This window comes from Carassius gibelio, chromosome B16, assembly GCF_023724105.1.
Source record: "Carassius gibelio isolate Cgi1373 ecotype wild population from Czech Republic chromosome B16, carGib1.2-hapl.c, whole genome shotgun sequence".
NCBI lineage: Eukaryota > Metazoa > Chordata > Actinopteri > Cypriniformes > Cyprinidae > Carassius > Carassius gibelio.
Window position 1 is genome coordinate 17,630,632 of NC_068411.1, and position 21,197 is coordinate 17,651,828.

General features: G+C 37.4%; 1 protein-coding gene across 3 annotated transcripts in view; it reads right to left on the reverse strand.

Annotated features, from left to right (window-relative positions):
- Positions 1–21,197, reverse strand: part of cadm4 (cell adhesion molecule 4) — a 124,213-nt gene that overhangs the window by 4,008 nt on the left and 99,008 nt on the right. For 2 of the 3 annotated variants that reach the window (XM_052578410.1, XM_052578409.1), the window contains exons 4-8: positions 19,278–19,439; positions 17,904–17,994; positions 14,374–14,546; positions 9,399–9,476; positions 2,393–2,521 (exon numbers count right to left, since the gene is read on the reverse strand). In XM_052578410.1, coding sequence (XP_052434370.1) covers positions 2,393–2,521; positions 9,399–9,476; positions 14,374–14,546; positions 17,904–17,994; positions 19,278–19,439 — 633 coding nt within the window. The remainder of the gene's footprint in view (positions 1–2,392; positions 2,522–9,398; positions 9,477–14,373; positions 14,547–17,903; positions 17,995–19,277; positions 19,440–21,197) is intronic. The other variant, XM_052578411.1, reaches the window with a different exon arrangement.

Consider the following 21,197-nt stretch of genomic DNA (forward strand, 5'->3'; position numbering starts at 1 on the left):
TGTTCACTTTTTATACAACAATATTTATTAACAGCAAAAATAAATAGATTTAAATACGAATAAAATGTAGTTTGAAACCACCATATAAAAGCACGATTGGATTTTTACTCCACACGAATTACCGTAACAAAACAATTAACTACTTTACACATAGACACCAAGACATGGTGTCCCTCTCTCTCTCTCTCTCTCTAGATCTATATATATATATATATATATATATATATATATATATATATATATATATATATTATCTTCTAAAGTATTCTCAGTGCATTCTAATTTGTATGCATAACAGTCAATATAACTTTTGCATGTTCCCTCTTGTGTCTTCACCTACACCCGGGCGTCCTCAATCAGAATATGAAACTGTCCCCTGGGGATTCATGCTCGCACAGATCTAAACATTCATCATCACGTTTCTTTTTGCAGGGCCAGCAAAAGTCATCTTACTGTAATTGGGGGGAACTTATGCAGATCAACTTTTAATTATTCACTAAATTCATTAGGAATAATCACCTCTGACATTTTGCTGCACAGTCAGCGATTTGGTAAAGTGCGACCTTTTTATTCACATCATTATATGACACAACGGGTTTGCCTCTGTGGCTGGGAGACAAATAACTGAAATAACTCGGGCAGAAGTGACTCTGTGGCACCGGCACGACACCATTTAATTAAAAAAATCGATCTTTTGTACGTGCCATTTTGCTCTGCTAAAATGCAAGTGTACAGCAGAGGCTGATGGGGCCATTAAAAACAGTGATGTGGTGGACCGCGCAGGACCAGCACAATGCATCAGAGCTGTATTGTACCTCTTCCTCTGCCCTAAGATTAATCACTTCCATTCTGCCTTTCCAGCCGCCCCAAGGTTAGACAGGATCAACCCTAATGCTCTCTGTCTCTGCACCGATGGGTGAACTAACTGCATGTGACTTAGATTGGCAGGTGAGCTTGGGTTCCTCCGCGCCCTCTGCCTCCGCCCCAATTTGTGGGTGCCGTGATCTTTATTGGAAATGGTGACACACAGAGATGGCCAGAAGTTCTTAAAGAGTTCAGGGCCGAGGTAATTAAGTTTTCTTTATAGATGTGCCATGATACGGTTGATGAAAAAAGGCAATTAAACATGAGGGCCGTGCCCACATTTCCCTGGGCTACATCTCTATATAGACAAGACGTTCTTTATTTCTTTCTTTTTCTCATCTGAACACATTTACACAAATATATGTGCCTTAGGAATCAAAAAAAAGAAAAGAAGAAAACACCTACACCAACTATTCTCTCCAGATTTTTTTTACTCATCCGTTACATCACCTTAGTCGGGGGATGATCAAAATCTCCAACAGGATCACTAGTGCGATACTGGTTTAACACAACAGTTCCACAACCAAAAAGATAATACAAGCAACCTACATGTCAGACTACATTTGACCAGTTTTGATCTCTTTATCCCCAACCAAGAAACAATTTCCAAAAGAATCCAAAAGCATAAATTCAACTCAGAAACAACGTAACAGTAAAAACAGTAAAATTAATATTATAACATTTCTCTTTTTCAGTGCATTCAAAAATATTTATTCCTGTGAAATACAACAAAACTCTGCTTTGCATTTCTTGCTTATATACTGTACACCCTTTTTTCATCCTCACATCTCGCTGTGATTTCACATTGCTCAAAGTACATTACACACCCTGTTTGCTCAATGATAAGAACTTACTGCAGTCTTAACAGTAAAAAGCTCTACAGAGTAATATTTCTACCATCATATACAGTATTTTCCGGATTATACGTTTTTATAGACTTTTATACACTTTTTTTCATAGTTTGGCTGGTCCTGCGACTTATAGTCAGGTGCAACTTATTTATCAAAATTAACTTGACATGAACCGAGAGAAATGAAACAAGCGAAAACATTACCATCTCCAGCCGCGAGAGGGCGCTCTATACTCCTCAGTGCTCCTGTAGTCTACACTGAAGACATAGAGCCTATGTAATGTTTTCTCTTGGTTCTTGGTTCTAAATAAATGTGACTTATAGTCTAGTGCGACTTATATATATGTTTTTTTCCTCATCATGATGTATTTTTGGACTGATGCGACTTATACTCAGGTGCGACTTAATAGTTCGAAAAATATGCATGGTATTTTGTAGAGCCCAACCTTATAACACCAGCTAGTAATGTCCTTTATTCAATTCTTGTTCATACTGGCTCTCACTGCACCAAACACCAACAAACTGGATGAGTTACAGAACCTGGTTGATGTTGGTGCAGTGTAACCAGCCTTTATCTTCCTCAGACACTCTCTCTACCGCTTCGCTCTCCTCAGAAGGTGAGGTGCCACATGTCAGTATGTCCCCACAGGTTAAGTGTTTGTGAAGAGAGGAGGTCACCTTTCTGTCGGACGGAGCACCAGATGGTGACGATGAGCACACAGATGACAGTGAAGACCAGCACAGCCAGGATGCCCCCGATCACTGCATACGGAACGGCACTGTGGGTTTCCACCACTGCCCCGGGGTCTGAGACACACACAAGCACACAAAAAAGTTTTAGCTTTAGCATTTTAACTACAAACAAGTCAAAGGGACTTGTGAAAACAAAGAAATCCCATCAATGCACCCTGTTATTTTACTACTTGCATTTTATTAGTAAAAAGAGACAATGACTGCAGAGGAAAGATGCCACCGGAGTCTGTGTGTGAAGTTTACAGTAAAGTTTTACCTACACTGACAGACAGGAAACAGTGAGAGGCAGACAGACACTCAGAATCATCAACACATGAGGCTGGACAGCATCCTTAAATATTTAACAACCTGTTTACACCACACAGCGGTGGTAGGAGAGCGAAATAGGACAGATGGAGACAGAGTGAATGAAAGAAAGAAATAGAGAGACAGTTAAATAGAGAGAGCAGAAGAGAGAAAGTGACATACAAAATGAGAACAATGCCAAGAAGGAGTGAGGAAAGAAAGTGCTGTATGTTTTTGTGCGGGGCAAAAGTCAACATCAATAAAAAAGTTTTCAAGAGTGCCTGAGAAACAAACTTAGTAAAAAAGTAATATATTTAAAATACATTTATTTCATACCAAGTAGTTCAAATCTTTTAACATATTTACTGCTAGAGACTTACTGATATACAAATTATAATTAAACTGTATTTGGAGTACTACGTGCATAATGCATTTCTTAATATTAAGCCTAAAATGTGTTAGTGTAATGTCACTAGGGATGAGAACTGTATGATCTTTGAATATTATTGGCCTTTAAAGAGCCAGTAAGATGAAAATTCTTAGCTTCCTATCACTGTTTATAAGTCCTGTACATTCGGTTTAAATCCATCCAAGGTTAAAAAACATTGTCATTTTGTCAAAATATCATTTTAAAATTACCTCAATTCTCAGAGATCCCCAAACGGTTCGCGCGAAGCTGTTCAAAAGATTCAGTTTCCTTAAACCCCACCTTTCGGTAGCATACTGTGTTCTGATTGGTCAACTAAATAGTCAGGTTTGATTAACAGCACACATACTGATAAGACGCTCGGGAGAAAACAAACACATAACTTCATAATCATACTTCGCGTTGTGATTCGGAGATGCTCGTTGTTCTAAATAAATTTGGTAATGAACCCTCTTTTATGGCCAAACGCTTTGAAAATCCCGCTGTACTCACCGAGATTAGAAAAGCAGTCATCAGTGAAATGTTGTGAACCGAACAAAAGGGATTTGTTTTACTGCTCTGGTACTGTGGTAAAAATGAATTTTAGCCATTGGTTCTTCTGATTTTCATTCTTTGGCAGTGAAAATAAAACAAACTTGCCTTTACAATTAAAAACACACTGTCTCCTCGACATGATGCTATCACAACAACCAGAGCATCTGTGTGGGGGGTGGGGCAGGTCAGAATTTTGTTTCTCCCAAGACGGTAGGCGGAGATTATTATGCAAAGTGTTCCTAGTGACGTACATAGAGATGGGCAAAAGATTTTAAATCTATAACGACTCGTTTCAGAGATTCAGAGTTGACTCCTTACTTTAGAAGCCAATTACTTTATAAATCGTGTACTTTTTGGTTTAATTACTTTGCACATTGTTTACACTGATGGACAGCTACATCATACACTGTAATACAGGTAATTTTTGATTTCCCATCTGTGTGGCTCTGTAAATGCAAGATATTTAAAGTGAACCTGAAGTATATTTGCAATAGTTCCACTCTAACACTATCAAATATACTTCGGTCTATCTTTAGTTGAACTTCTACACTACTTTCGCACAATTAAAGTGCATTAAGAACAAAATTTGTTCAAATTTAGCAGACTTGTTATACCAGTTTAGTATATTAAAACTACAATTGCAGGGTATTCTTTATTAAGCACATAAATATTTAAATGAATTTGTAGTATACTTAGCATGAAATAAATTTATTTCAAATACATTTTAGTATATTTATTTCTCACTAGGTAATAATGACCAATTCTTAAAGGAATAGTTCAGCCAAAAATGAAAAATTCTGTCACCATTCTCTCACACTCACTTGGATCCAAACCTGTATGATTTTATTTCTGTGGAACGAACTGCAATAGCTCATGACTAAGGCATTTAAACTAAAAAATCTACAAAAATCTTTATAATCAGTGCTATTTCTTTTACTATTGACTTGTACTGATTCCACAAAATATCTTATTTAAGCTTCAAAGAAAGAAGTTCATACATGTTTGGAATGACATGAGAGGGAGTAAATGAAAACAGAATTGTTGTTTTTGGGCAAATTATCTCTTTAACAGACATGTTCACTATGAACCCTCCTTGGGAAGAAAATTCTAACACAGAAAAGATCTGTTTGAGAATTCTTCAGACTTCTATGTTTTGCAGAACAGCATATGGATCTGGAACCACCAGAGTTAGTAAACAATGTCTTTTAAAAAATATATATTAAATTAAAAGGGTCATATGAAGTGATTTCAATTTGTGTGCCCATGGCCGTGCTGGTCTAAAAAAGAGGTGTGTTCAGGTGCACTGTTGGCATGTTGCTAATTTAAGGAACTGAAAAATAGACTGCGCCATAGACCAACTCAAACCTGGTCTAAAGTCTGGCGCGATATTTTTTCTTTGTTATTTAAAGAGCACATTAGTAATATGTGCCTATAATCTGGTGCAAATTTTTAAAAATGACAAATGGCATTCCGCCATGTAAATAGCGAACCCATCATGTATGTTAACAACATATTTAAAGAATTTGCCACTGATGAGTCAAATGCGAGTTTTCAGCAGTGTAAATTAGTGTTTGTTGTTTGTCATTGTTCTGATAACAAATGCAGACATGGTTTTATGTTTCTGCAGTGCGATACGCAACGCAAAAAAATACAGTATAAGTCATTATAATAAGTAATTACGTACCCACAGGATGCAACAAATGCCTCCTTTGTAATGGGTTTTATTGGTTTTGTCTCATCAAGCCGGGATGGCAAGAGGCGTAACATTTCCATCACACACTTGAGGCATTCAGCCAATCAAAATGCACTGGATAGCTGGCCAATCAGAATACACCTCGCTTTTCAGAATGATGAGCTTTGTAAAATGTTTGAACATTTCAGAAAGACAAGGAATAGAAGGGGCAACAGTGTACAGTATGTGGCAAAAAATGTTTTTTTAATCCTTAAACCACATAATCACATTACATTATATCAAATACACAAAATCAGGTTCTTTTTAGCAACGTCATATGACCCCTTAAATTAAAGGTAAAGTGTGTAAAAATAATTTATTTTAAAAACAATTCCTGTCTTCTGTTGGTAAGCCAAACTGATAACCCCGCCCCCAAGCTCACACCATTGATTGAGGTAATGTGCACCACAGAGCCCCAGTGTTTACATTTTCCAAGGGAAATAAACCTACAAATGGCTATACAGTTGTCTCTGCATATTAAGCTGGGATAAGAGAAAGTATTTAAACATCAAAAAAATGACACACTTCCCCTTCACCGCTAATGCTTCAGAAACAGCGGGAGAGCTGGAGAGAGGGAGGTCGCCTTTGAACAGGCTGTCGAGTAACATTTCATTAGGAATCTGTTTCAGAGACGATGAAAAATTAACACTGCTCCATGCACACTTTTCAGGAAACCAGCCACCCAGTGCTGAGGAAGTGACATTAAAGAGCGTCTCTCGCTTCTGCTTGCAATTGTCTTTCTCTTCTAGTCTGTTCTGGAAAACACAGTCTTTATCCCTTCAATTTTTGCTGCAAAGATTGCAACTCAGAGAGAGGAATGCAAGAAATGAGAAAAAGGTGTATGTGAGAAAATATGAACGATAGAGTAATCAAAAAAAGCATCATAGATTTCATGACTGTGCACTTTGAGGTGCATGAAATGGAAATGGAAGAAAATGCATCTGATATCTGCTGTGTGAGGTTTGTGCAGTGTTGCATGATGTTGATGTCTTGCAGTACAGTGAAGTCTCTTAGTAGTTCTGTCAGGCGGGAGGATCAAGGGCTCCCGCCTGACCTGACCTCACATCCCACAACATCATGAATGACAAGCGATGCTGTGTAGAGCCAGGCCTCTTTTAAGGGGTCACTGTGTCTTTTTTTGGTCCCTTCCTTGCTCTCTCTTTAAGCATGTGTTTCGTCATCTGTTCTCAGGCTCTTAAATTTGAATGAAAATCAAGGCGCAGCAGCTGAGTAGATCCTCTGGAGAGCGGCCCTAGTGCTTCAGATGACAAGGGCACTTGGAAGACAACAGGACTGTGTGCACATGCATCTCAAGGAACATTAATAAACAAAAAAACATGAATGAGAAGATAAGAAGCTAGGCGATTTAGCAGGAGAAAACATATGGAACCAAGCTGTTTTCAAAGTAAGCATTGGAGCAGAGCCGTCAGGGAAGAATTCGCATATGTTGAGGTGGAAAATGAGGTGAAAGACAATTAAAAAAAACAGTGCTTGCAAGCCAGCAAACCATAATGTTAAAATTAAAAAAAGCTGTGAAACCAAAGAAAGAAATGGAGAGTAATAAAGAATACAGATGGATGAGTAAGCTTAATGTCCTGTCTTTGTAGCTTGAAGACACTTACAGAGGGAACAGACCAATCACAAAAGTAGAACACAAATATTTTTTTAAATGCATGTAGAAAACAAAACAAAGCTGTGTCCCAATTCGCCTACATATATATACTGTGCTCTCAAAGTATGTACTCATTTTGTGAAGAAAATGTTTTTGAGACATACAATCACGTCATTAAATTGTGTTTTAATGGCCACTCTATTGCATAGTTATATGCATCCTGTTAGCATAAACCGGCCTGTCAATCATCTTGTCACAGGTAACGTCCACATTTAATTGAATGTCTTACCTTATAGGAGAAATAAGAAGTAGAACATTGATTTACCAGTCATAGAACTTTAATGCAGAGTACTCTCCCTCATGTTTTTGTATAATGTTTATGAATGTTTATAAAGTTCATGGCCAAACCTAGATTTCTAAAAGTTCATGATGTCATTGCAGCTGAAGTATAAAATGGATAACATTGAAAGAATGCGAATCGGGATGCAGCACAACTGGAGATCAGTATGCACATATGATCTCCAGTTGGATGGACAAAAGTATTTGGTGTGATGTTTGGTGATGAGTTTTTGGCTCACGGTCTACATCTAAAGTCACACCAGAGGTGTTCGGCTGAGATTCTGCAGACCAGTCAAGTTGTTCCACACTGACTGAATCAATCATTTCTTTTTGAACCTTGCCCATACACAGAAGCACTGTCATGTTAGAATAGGAAAGAGTCCTTTCCAAAATGTTTCTATAAAATCAGAAGCACACAATTCCCTAGAATATCATTACATCCTTAAACATTAAGATTTGTATCATGAAAATTACTAAAGTTGCCAAACCTGTTCATGGGAAGCATTGTCCCAATACTTTTGTCTATATAGTGTATCACAATCACATCAATCAGTTACATTAAGAAAGCTAAAAATCTTATCAACATAAAGATATGCTCATGCCATGTTAGAATTACCATAATTATGAGATTCTGAACTGGACAGTAAAAAACATTCACATTCTCATATAATTTGTAATTGTGACTTGTAAATTCTTAATTCTGAAAGCTCCAGCTTGTACCTTACATGCAGCGTCACACAGAAACATTCCAAATGACAGTGAATTCAGCAGTCAATAGTAATTAAGTAGTAATCTTGTAATAATTATGTTTATAAATTCCAACAACTGACCACTGTAAACGTCTTAATGCAAGATTAATCTGAAAATATTAGAAAGACACAATACAATTTAATGTTGAGTTGGACAACTAATATCAACCGTGCTGCTAAATAATCAAAATACACTTTAAAAGTATATTAATAATGGCAGTTGCATTTTTGCTTTATGTAGGTGTTGTTTATTGATTACTTAATTTGCACAGATTCATGTTGCCGTTAACTGAGTTGAAATAGAAAGCATAATTCTTAGGACATGAAATGCTCTAAATAGAATGTCTTGGTTGTCATATAGTAATTATACTGTAACTACAACATGGCATGATGCACCACCAATGTCAATAGCACAAATGCATTCAATTTTTTAAACAAATATAAAGTTAACAATAACCAAAAACAGATTATATGAAGGGCTGACAGCAATTCACAACAACAAAGAAACCAGACATTATAGATTTTCAATAAATGTTTCTTGAACCATTGAATGTATTTAAGAACTGTTAACATATGGGCTTTCCAAAGCTGTCGTGTTTGAGAAATTTATCATCCATTTTATGTGGTGGGTGTTTTTGATAAAGTCTCCAATTACTGACTATTTTTCAATGGAATATTTCATTCCATTTAATATGATATTCCTTATCATATGGCCAGTCACATATTATCAAACAGAACTAAATATCCTGCACTAACCGAGGAGCGTAAGCTGCTGTGTGACTCTCATTTGGAAATCATTTGGAAATCAATGACTTTTGCTTTTATAGTTTGTCACATCAGTGAAAAGGCAGCATAAGGCTGAAATTATGATGAACATAACTTGCAAAACAAACGAAGCAAGCAGAAATAACTGCAGAAATTTGTGTGGAAGAATGAGAAGATGAAAAATAAATATTAATACAGCGCTCATTGTGCCAGCACTGTAATGAAACTGTCACTCGTTGCACAATTGAAGAGGGTAGTCAATCACAACAGGTCGGTTACATAATTCTTACAGCTACAATAACAAAAACAACCTGAATTATTCTTAGGGAAAGACAGAAATTTCTATTTAGTCATGCAAAACTAAAGTATGACTATTTTTGGTGCAATAAACTAACATTAAGTGCAACCCAGCGAATAAAACAAAGGTAAAAGGGAAGTGAATAGTGTAATGGAGATGAGTTAAGGTGAGGTGATGGAAGAAGGGTTACCTTGGTATTCCTTTGTAAAGCTGGAGGATGGATGGTTGGGGTGAGCGATGGCAGAATGAGATTTGGGAGGGACAGACACTACAAGGGAATGGATGTACAACAGGGTTATTAACAAGCTACTGCAGCTCTATACAAGCACATGCAGGGGAAAACACATGCAACATGAGGACTATCAGTGTATGAGTGAGTGTACGAGTGTGTGATCAAGAGATAAACCATGATGTTCATGAATTACACCCCGCTACTGGGGTCAAGGGTCACTTTGCGTGTAACATCTCCAGCCAGCAGGGTGCAGCAGCTTCCTGTTCCACCCTTTCATCTCTCACCGCTGCAAAGTACTGCAGTTACCGTGCACCCCGGGCTCAGCTCGCTCTCTCTTTCACACTGTAATCTTCAATCCCTCCGTCCCAAAGATCATCAATCTTACTGCTCTGCTCACCATCCTCCACACCTCTAACATAAGCACTAGCCTCATCGCTCTTTCTCGCCGCATCTCGTTCCTGATACTGCCTCGCAGCTCTCTCCTCCATCTGCATATGGGTCTACCAGCTTTTTATGCAACAAAGAGCAGCACCACAGTTTTCGGTTGCATATGTGTGTGGGCTTCAACACTCCGAGGGATTAACAGCTTGGTACCAGACCGATCAATATCCCAAGACCACCAGGACTCTTCAGAAAGAGGAGGGCTGCTAATCATCCCTCTCATTCCTCTTCTCTCAGTTCCTCTTATCTTTCGCTGTAGCAAAAGATCTCATATTTTGAACATAACAGTTAAGAAATTTAAAGGTATAGTTTCCTTAAGAGCAATTCTTAAAGGGATGATTATTTAAAAAATTACTCTTAAATGGACGTTTGACCCAAAAATTTGAATTCTGTCATCATTTACTAAACCTCATGCCATTCCAAATCTTCCAATCCAACATAAATTGAGGCATTCTTCCGACCATAAACAAAGACAGGCACAAAAGAATCATATGAGTTTCATAAATATTGAAAATACAACTAGTTCTGAGTCTTCTGTAGACTTAGTATTGATTGGTGTAAAAAAACTAAGCAAACTTTACATTGGGATTCACTGATATCACCCTGAACCAATGTGACCGGATAACTGAGTCAAACTCGAAACTAGAATCAATTCAATTCGGAAAACAAAATCAGTCGGACAATTTTGTGAGCCAGATTCACTGAAAGGATACACAGACCACAAAATATTTCATTCACAAATCAAAATAGCTGCTTCTCGCATTCTCACAACACGTAAAAATAAAGAAAGTTGTGAATAACGCAGCTGGTTTGGTCTTTTTCTCACATAATAACAGCATATTAGAAGACTTGGAGTATAGCACACAAATCATGTGGATGCTTTTATGTTATTTTATGGGGATTTTGGATCCTTTTTAAGCTTGAAAGCTTTGATCCCAATTTATTGTAATTGCATAGAAAACGGCAGTCAAAATCTTTCCTTTTGTGCTCTACGGAAGAAAGACAGCCATACAGGTTTGGAATGACATGTGGGTGAGTAAGTAATGACCGAATTGTGTTTTTGCTTGCCCTATTCTGTAATTCAGGTCCTTTTTTCTCAATACATTTCCTGTCTCTCTTCTCTTTTCAGCGCTCCAACTTTTTAATCCTTGACATTTCTCTGTTTTTCCTGCACTTTTCCCAAAACCAATCATTTACAAGGTGTTTCTTCTTTCCTGCTTCCTGCACATCAGTGCGGCTCAGGCTGGAAGCTGATAAACATTTCATCACACAGATGTTTGGGTGAGTCACGTCAGCAATGTTGTTCTCTGGGTTTCTGGGACACATTATAGCACTAAAGAAAGAGAGAGTGGCAGATCTTCAAGTTGCTCTAACTCTTCATATACGGAGTCTGTAAATCCCAAAGTCTCTCACCTCTCCCCTCTCAAGCTCAAAGGCCAAGTCTCTGTCGTCAACTCCACACACTCCTCGATTCGCCTCAGTTAATATTCCTGTCATGACTCTCCAAAGATAAAATATGACATTTTCAATTACTTGATCCCCTCTTGCTCATGCTTTCTTCTTCTTTTCCTGAGTTCCACTTCATTAATTAAGTGCCCATGTTGTTTCTTCCAATTAGAGCCACAGCTCATTATCTTTTCTCTCTCCTGCGAGCAACGGTGGCTTTCCTTCCATCTCTCTCTCCATCCATCCTTTCACTCATTTCAATCTCTGTGGCCCTCTGAGGTTGTTCGATTGTAATTGTTTTTATCGGCAGTGAGGTCCATCATGGCTAAGTACTACTACTGTTTTACATAAGCATGTCTCCAGGGGACTGTCCTTTGACCGTTTGACCGCTGGACGAGCTGCATTTGTGGAGGTGAGGAGTACAAGCACACATATTCACATTCGCTTTGCTTTATACAATAGTTACTTAGTGGATATTTAAAGAGTTAATGAACCTTCTAATCTTCAGTCTAGCACTGAGACACCTTTTACATTTTTTTTGTATTTGCAATAAAGCATTGTTTAGCATGTTTAAGACGTTTGCCCTGGAGACTTTTGGATGCTGCCAACAATGTAGGTGATTTCAGGTTTAGCAGTTCTTGTGTAGGCAAAACCTGAACCCACAAAGGCACACTAAAATAAATATAAATAGTAGTAGCACATTAAAATGCTTCTTAAGTGAGTTTGGTAAAAAAGTGTGTACTGAATATATATGCAAATGTAAAAGTTTCCAGACAGACAGAGATAACGCAGCACAGACAGGCGTACCTGTTGAGCCATGTGGTAAATACACACTTGCATATCAGCCAGCGTAAATTGCAAAATTTCTGAAAAACAAAGTCTCCTCCTCCTCTATCCTTTTGCATTCTTTATTTCCCTGATTCATTTTGTTTCTCCTGACTCCTTTAGACTTTCTCTCACCCTTCTCCATTTTATAATCATCATTCTATTCGTATTGGCTGGTTGCTCCTCATTTTGCACTTCACGGTCACTTTAGACATAAAATAAATCAGTGAGAAAAAAGTTTGTCAGTGAGAAGCAGCGAGATATTGAGATCAGCCTTCCTGCACCCTCTCGTGTCTCTGTGACTGCTGACTCATCATCTCCACGGTTCTCCCTCATCCTCTATCAGCCTTCAGCAGTCAGCCATTTCTCTCTTTTAGTTGCAGTGAGCCTGGGATTTCCAGCGGATGAAGCCTAAATACGCTGATACCTCTGAAAGTTAACACCAAATCTCGTTCATTTACTCCCACACAAACACATTAAATGGGAAGGTCTTGTTCTGTGTGGAAGAGCAATGAAAGAAAGAAAAAGGAGGGAAGAAAGGAATGAAGGTAGGAAGGAAGACGGGATATAGGGAAGGCAGGAAGGAAGTAATGAATGATAAAAGAAAAGAAGAAACAAAGGAAGAAAGGAATATAGAAGGGGAGGAAAGAAGAGAGGGAGGAGGGAAATAAAGAAAAGATGAGAGGAAGGAAGGAAATAAAGAAGTAGGAGGAAAAGAGAAATGAAAAACGATGTAACTGTAGGAATAAAGAAGTATGAATACGAAGGAAAGGAAAAGGGTTTAAAGGGGGAAAAGATGGGGTGGTACGAATGAACTATTAAACCTAAGGAAGGAAATGAGAAATGAATGAAGGAAGGAGAGGATAAAAACTAAGAAAAAAGTACATGAATGAAGGAAAAAAAAGGGTCTAAGAATGAAATAAAGAATTAAGGAAGGTCACAAAAACAGTGGAAGGTAAGGACAAGAAGAAAAGAAGAAAGGCTGTAAAATTAGAAAAATAGAAGGAGAAGGAAGAAAAGGAGGGAAGGAAGCAACAAAGGAAATATGGAAGGAAGTAGGAACAAAGCCATTAATAAAGTAAGGAAGGAAAGAAAAAAATTAAGGATGGATGAAAAGATAAAAGGAGGAGGAAACAAAGAAAGAAAAAATAAACAGCAAGAATGGAAGGAAATTAAAACAAAGGAAGGATAAAAGGATGAAAACTGAAAGGAATGAAGGAAAAGAAAAAGCACATAAAAGAAAGGATGAAATGGGACAACTGTAGGAAGAAAGAAAGAAAGATAAAGGAAGGTAAGAAAAATAAAGGAAGGACAGGAAGGAAGGAAGGAGAAAAATTTAAGGAAATGAGGAAGGCAGGAAAAAAGGAAACACAGGAGGAAGAAGGAACAAAGCAATTATTAATGTAAGGAAGGAAAATTGGAAGGATTGATAAAAGAAGGAACAAAGGGAGAAGGAAACAAAAAAAGAAACAGGAAAGATGGACGAATTGGGGGACAAATGAAGGGGGGAAGAAAAGAGGAATTAAGGAAAGATGGAATGCATAAAGGAAGAAAAGAAGGAAGAAGTAAAACGGAGGAAATATTGCAGAGTGGAAGGACGGAAGAATAAATAGGCAGAGAAAGGGATTCCTGGGACATTTTCTGAAGTGCAGAGGTGTTTCAAAGCTAAGAGGCTCACCTACACAGAACTGCAGAAGAGAGAGAGAGCGAAGGATAGAAGCGGGATGAAAGATGACATTCCCACCCACCTGCGCTCTCCGAGCTGCCTCGTTAAGGTGCGTATTTGATGGCTGTCATTACCATGCAAAAAAAAAAAAAAAAAGGAGGAGGAAAAAAGAGAAAGAAAGGAGGAAGACCTCTGGGGATCTCATTTCTTGCACTCTTTCAAAATACATCATACATCCTGTAGGTCTACAGACACTGCTGGAAGATGCAGTACCCTGAACAACCACAGGGGGCAGACCAGGGCGAGAGGGGGAGGACTAAAAAACACACACCATGGTGAGAGAACAAGATTCTCAGTAAACCACCTCTGTAGCTATAAAGAACCCACGCTGTTCTCAAATGGAAAAGAAAGTGTAGGTGTTCATGCATATACATATAGAACTGTTTCGTGAAAACAGGTTTCAAATCTAAGCCTACATACTTTGACATGCAAAAATGGGGACTGTACGGAGTAGTTTAGAAGGGGTCATGTGACCAGACACGTTTGTTTTCTTACCATACACCAGCAGTGTGTAGTGGTCTGCTGCACGGCCATAATTATTATGCGCCTGACAGAGGTAGGTGCCGTTGTGTGATTGGCTGAGGCGAGACATATGGAGAATGTTGCTCGTTTTCTCCGCCCTCTCAGGAAGAGTGTCATTCACTCGCGACCACTGGATGTCACGTGGTCTAGAAATAAAGACATTACATTAAAGAAGCCATCAAGAATTTATAAAAGAAGGAACAAGGCATTAAAAGAAAAGCTTGAAAAACAACTTTTCCAAATAATGAGACACAAGGGATGAAAGAGAATAGAAATCAGATCTTATAAAAAAGATGAAAAAGACATTAAAGGATTTGGGGGAGAAATAACATTTATTAATAAGTATTTTTTTCTGGTAAAAAATTTAAACAGCCTCAAAACAAATAAGTTATTTCAAACGTGCATTATTTGTGTAAGATAGGATTTGTTTTCAGAAAGCATGTTAAATATATATATATATATATATATATATATATATATATATATATATATATATATATATATATATATATATATATATATATATATATATATATATATATATATATACTCCCCACTGAATCTCTTTTGAGTAAGCATCTAATGGACACATTACTAACCCAACCTCAAAGAGAAGATTTGTGAATGGCAGTGAAGAGACACAACTGAAAGGGTCACATGACAATGACAACATGATGAATATGGTACATCTGGATTACATTTATACTACACACATTAATGTACATTTAATGGTTGCAAAGTAATTTCTTTATTTTGTGTACCTAGTCAAAGTATGCAGTTTTGGACTGAGACATTCACTTGTATTTTTTTTCTAAACAGTTGAGTGTTTTGGAATGAATCAGTTGAAAGAATGATTCAGTGACTCATTCTTTAAAGCCATTAAGCTAACTGTTTTGTTTGTGGACAAACACACAGATGCATACGTTGTGTCCAGTGCATTTTTTTTTAAAACATATTGACTATCATACATTTTTACCATGATTTAGACATCGACCTCAATGCAATTAAATGTTTAAAAGAAGTTCAGATACCAAAAATGTTGTCAGGCATATTTTGAACCAGGACCATTATATGACATTAAAAGACTCTATTTAAGGATCGCAGCGCAGCCCTCAAGAACTCATTAACTCTAATTTTAGAATCTTTACCAGTCTTCTCCACTATCCTTCAAAACACTAGGTTTTATCCATTTAATTAGCAAGAAGTTTTTAATTATTTAAAATTGAATAAAATCTAGTATTATTTTTACTCAACATTACGGTCTTGGATTTATAAAAGCAGTAATCTACTCATGACTGCATTAATCGCATTTTAAGAACGTCTGATTTTTTATTTATTTATTTTTACTGGAAAATAGATATTTCATATACCTTTACATATCTGATATTTTTCAAAGAAGAGAGGAGTAGAGAAGAGAGGATAGTCCTAGCAGATAATACCAGCCAGACAGAGACAAAAGAGCATGAAAGGAGGAGATTACCCAACACACACACACACACACACACAAACAGCTGCGAGGTGATCCACAGCAGCAGGAGATACATGGAAACTGTAGGGCAAAAAGCCTGAGGCTTCAGTTCTGAGCCCACCGCCTGTGAAACGCCTCATCCCTCATCCACCCTGGCTAGAAGACAAGTCTACGTCATCCCCCACCGTAATCCCACAGGACACGTTTAATTACAGCCCTCGCAGGATTCGGCATACAGTACCACACACACACACACACACATACGAGCACAAACGCTGAGGATGAGCCAGCCAGAGCACCGAGGAATAATAAACACACCTCTCCCACAAATGCAGACTGTGTTTAATTGGTGATTAATGTCGGACGAACATGATCGTAATGGCTTTATAACCAAGCAGCACGAGGCAGTGTACTGTGAGTTCAGTTACTGTAGAGCGGCATCTGGATCCATCTCTCATTCCTCCCATCGATACACTCATTTATCTCAACCTATCCAGAGAGCGGTCTCTCTGTGGGTGGGCAGTCTATTCTCATTTCTCATCACCGCATTCTGTAATCTTCAAACATGCCCCTACAATTAAACATTTACACGTTTCGCACTCTCTTTCTCCCTACCGCATAAATCACGGAGCCTTTCATTTCTTTCTTTCCTTCCTTCACACTGTCATTTCCCCATTTCAGTGCAAAATGAGTGGCAGCTCAAGCGTCCTCTCTATCTGCCCATCTTTCATTTCTGTAGCGGTCCCTTACGAGGCTCTGGAGAGGTTTAATGGCTTTCTGCTCACAGGCTCTTAGGGAGAAGAGGCTCAGTGACCACGGTCAAGCCACAGAAAAAAGACAGACAGAGACAAACATGCCTTCTGAAGGAAGAAAGCGTCTGTGCTCGCTGTGACATTGGAGAGGTTGACAGAGGGACACTTTCTCTTTCAGTATAAGACGTTTAGTGTGGAAAGAGAGAAATGTCCCTGAAAAACTCTGAAGCCTCATTCCAATGTATCAAAATTGGCAGAAAAACACTTGCATCTGTTGTAGCAATAATATTTTCAGTAATGTATTTTTTTAATTGTTCCTTTCATCCTCTTTGGTTTTATTTTATTGCATACTGTTATTATTTTTATTACAAATATGACCAGATATTTTTTTAAATAATTAAAACTCATTAAAAAAAGTTATTTTATAAATAAATAAATAATGGATTAACTGCAATAAAAATAATAATACAATACAATATTTCGTATGATGACTTCAGTCTTTACTGCTACTTCTATTCTATTTTCTATTTTATCTTTGTCTGTATTTCTATTTCTGTTCAATTTCTATTTTATATTATTTATGAACAAATAAAGGTTGCAGGTGTAATACAAATTATAATGTACAATACCAATTTATTTGATCTTTTTTTATTTTATTTATCTACTGTTATTACTTTTTATTCCCTCCACCTTCACAGCAAAATTCATTTAAATCTTCAAATAAAATATTTGTTATTTTATGAATAAATAAATAATGCCATTACTTGTAATAAAACTTCAATTTCCTTTTATTGAATAGCCTACTGTATTATGACTTCAGTCTTTATTGCTACTTACATTAAAACACTGCTTTTTTATTATTTATAAATAAATAAATGTGGCAGTAATTGTATTAAATATACAATACAATTTTATTTTAGTTTTCCAGTCACTGCTTTTAAGGTGTACTTTGAAATTGATATTGAAGGTGAAATAATGAGAGAGAGACACCGAGATGGGAGGAGGAACAGAGTCAAGGCTCTTCTCTCTCTTATACAGACGCAGGATCATCTTTGTTCAGAGCCGTTATACTTAATTCGAGCTGGATTGAGATGATCCTCTTTTAAGCATTTTTGGAGCATTAAAAGATAAAAGCTGTTCTTGTGGGACCAGTTCAGATGATTAGATTTTAAAGCACATGTTGAAACTGAACTTCATACGCGCTTCCACATCCATCAAAATCTCCCACACGCAACCTGACAGATAGATTTCCAAAGAAAACACACATGCTCTTGTACACTCACAGTGGGTTGCCGGTAACAGAGCAGGTGAGACTGAGGGAGTCTCCCTCTCGGAGGATGCCCTGAGGGGGAATGATTTTCACCGTAGGAGCAACTGCAGAGATGAAGAGAAGGATAGAGAGAGGGAATAAAACAGGTAAAGGGCTCTGTCACAAAGTCTAGTGAACACATACTGTCTTCAATTGCAGTATACAGACTGAAATGGAAAGTACTGCTTTGGAACAAACACTTGAATACATAACTGAATGCTGCTCTGGACTTTTAATACAGCCAGTGCAAATGATCGTATAATGATTATAACATTATAATAATTATAAAAAATAAACACACATATGAGTACAATATTTTCTTCTTAAACACTTAATTAAACATTTAATCATGATCTATTTATTATTTAAGACTATTTTTATATGTAAAATACATTTGTATGTACTGTAAATACATTTTTATTTCTTTGCAAGAAATTAATACATTTATTCAACAAGGATGCATTAAACTGATCAAAAATTATAGTAAGTGACAGAAATGTAAAAAAATAATTTTGAACTCAATAAAATAATCATTTAAATAGATCACTTTTGCTTCTACTCGTGTGGCATATGGAGTTTAGGGAAAGATCTGGTGCTCTGGTTAGGTTTAAGTATGGGTTAAGGTATAGGGTTAGAGTTTTTTAATTACAGATTTAACTACAGAAATTAATTATGATTGTTTCAAAATTAAGTAAAATGTAGTTAAAGACAGTTAATATAAAAGTGGGTCCATTGCAATATAGTAAATACGTTAAAAAAGAAACATTTTTAATTGTAATAATATTTTACATTATTACTGTTTTATTGTATTTCTGATACAAATAAATTCAGCCGGGGTGAGGCTTCTTTCAAAAACTTAAAAACAAAGCTTACCAACCTCTTAAAATGTTGCCTACTGCCTACAACTCACTAGTTTTTATAACAGAGCAAGTGCCTCAACACATTTTTAGCAGGTGTCTGATTTAAACTCACTGTGTAACAACAGCAATACACTCCATTTTATTTGAACTCGACTGTCTTTCTATAGAGTAAAGCCCTTCGGATTTTTACAGCAACTTTATGAGAGTTAAGTCCTTGTGTAAAGTTAATATAAGATATTTTTATTGGTTGAAACCCTTCCAGAGTATCACATCTCGAGTGTTTCTGTTAACACTGTAGTGCTGTGTAATGGGATACTGCTGTCTTCTCGTCCTTTATCATACCAGGCAAGATGTAACACAAACAAACCTTGTTAGAGGCTTGCCAAGTGAACATGTTTAAACAGATGGGGCTTCAGTGAGCTAATAACAACCGTTAATCGGTCTAATATGGCGGTAGTCATAGAAACGGGACGGCATTGTTGGCTCACAGTGAACGTCCAGGCTGTAGTGCCGAACTCGCTTCTGCCCCACGAGTGCCGGGTGAGACGCCTCACAGCTCAGCGCAGCTCCGTTATCTTTCCTCTCCACGGGGATACGGATCGTGTTGGAAACACTCACAGTCTTGCCGTTCTCCTGCTGAGAGATCACACCTGAACGAAGAAAGAGAGGAACAGAAGTCAGTTAGCTCAAATTTTTAACAGTGTGTGTTCACATTTTCAGCCGGACATTATTTGCATAGCTTTCATACAAAGGACTGGGCGCTCGCCCTGATTACTTCAAACAGTCTGAATCGGACGCGCTGAGCAATAAACCTTACACACATCGATTGCACAGCCACAGAACAGACTCTATTATCCTGCTGAGACTATTAAGTTTTAATTTGATGATGAAAAACGAAATGACAAGGGGCGAGTGAAGGGCAGTAATGGGGTGATGAAACAGACTGAGGGAAGTGTAGGTCGATAAGAGCGTGAGGTCGAACAGAGTCTTGCAGATTTATGAAGATTATGGGTTTCTAACGTGTATTTTACAGAAAGCACTTGTTCAGTTGACCATTGCGACTTCATATAAAAACAAGCGAAATGGCAGCGGCTTAAAACAAATCAATACATATTTCTGGTTGATATGTAATTGTATACTCACTTCGTGTTTTGTTTTGAAGGAGCATGTAAATGGTCGAGTGTTCTGCTGTGACCGACAACAAAGCCACAAACACATCCTATCTGGCGTTGTGAGCATTGCCATAGAAACAAATTATTTCTGAGTCAGGAACAGGTCTTGGACTGCTCTCACGTTTCTTCAAGACGTGAACAGCTAAGAGAAGATTCTAAAGCAATAATGTACAATAAGACTCACTGGTAACACTTTATTTTAAAGAATAACTAGTAGCTTATTAGCATGCATATTACTAGAATATTGGCTGCTTATTAGGCACATATTAATGAATTTTTCTGCATGACCACATTCTAGAACCTTTAATCCAACACAAAACAAACTTACTAACTATTAATGAGTAGTAAATTAGGAGTTAACTGAGGTTAACCTGAAGGGTTGTCGACTAATTTATTAAACCCTTAAGACTTTCGTTCATCTTCCGAACACAGATTAAGATACAGTATTTTTCGGACTATAAGTCGCACCTGAGTATAAGTCGCATCAGTCTAAAAATACGTCATGATGAGGAAAAAAACATATATAAGTCACACTGGACTTTAAGTCGCATTTATTTAGAACCAAGAACCAAGAGAAAACATTACCGTCTACAGCCGCGAGAGGGCGCTCTATGTCTTCAGTGTAGACTACAGGAGAACTGAGCAGCATAGAGCGCCCTCTCGCGGCTGGAGACGGTAATGTTTTCTATTGGTTTATTTCTATTGGTTCATTTCTCTTGGTTCATGTCAAATTAATTTTGATAAATAAGTCACACCTGACTATAAGTCGCAGGACCAGCCAAACTATGAAAAAAAAGTGCAACTTATAGTCCGGAAAATACAGTATTTCTGATGCACTCCGAGAGCTCTCTGTCCCTCCCATAGACAGCAAGGATCCTTAAACAATGTATGCTGTTCTGTGTCAGCACTACTTTCCACAATGGCGCAATAGGGGGACACAGAGGAGACTAATTATTGAATAAAGTCATTCTTTTATTTTTTCTTTCTGCACAAAAAAAAATATTTTCGTAGCTTTATAACATTACGGTTGCACCACAGATGTCACATGGATTATTTTGACAATGTCTTTGCTACGTTTCTGATCTTAACAGCATTGATCATGATAGGATCCTTGCTGTCTATGGGAGGGACAGAGAGCTCTCGGAATGCATTCTAAATAGCTTAATTTGCGTTTCGAAGATGATTGAAGGTCTTACGGGTTTGGAACGACATGAAGGTGAGTAATTAATGACAGAA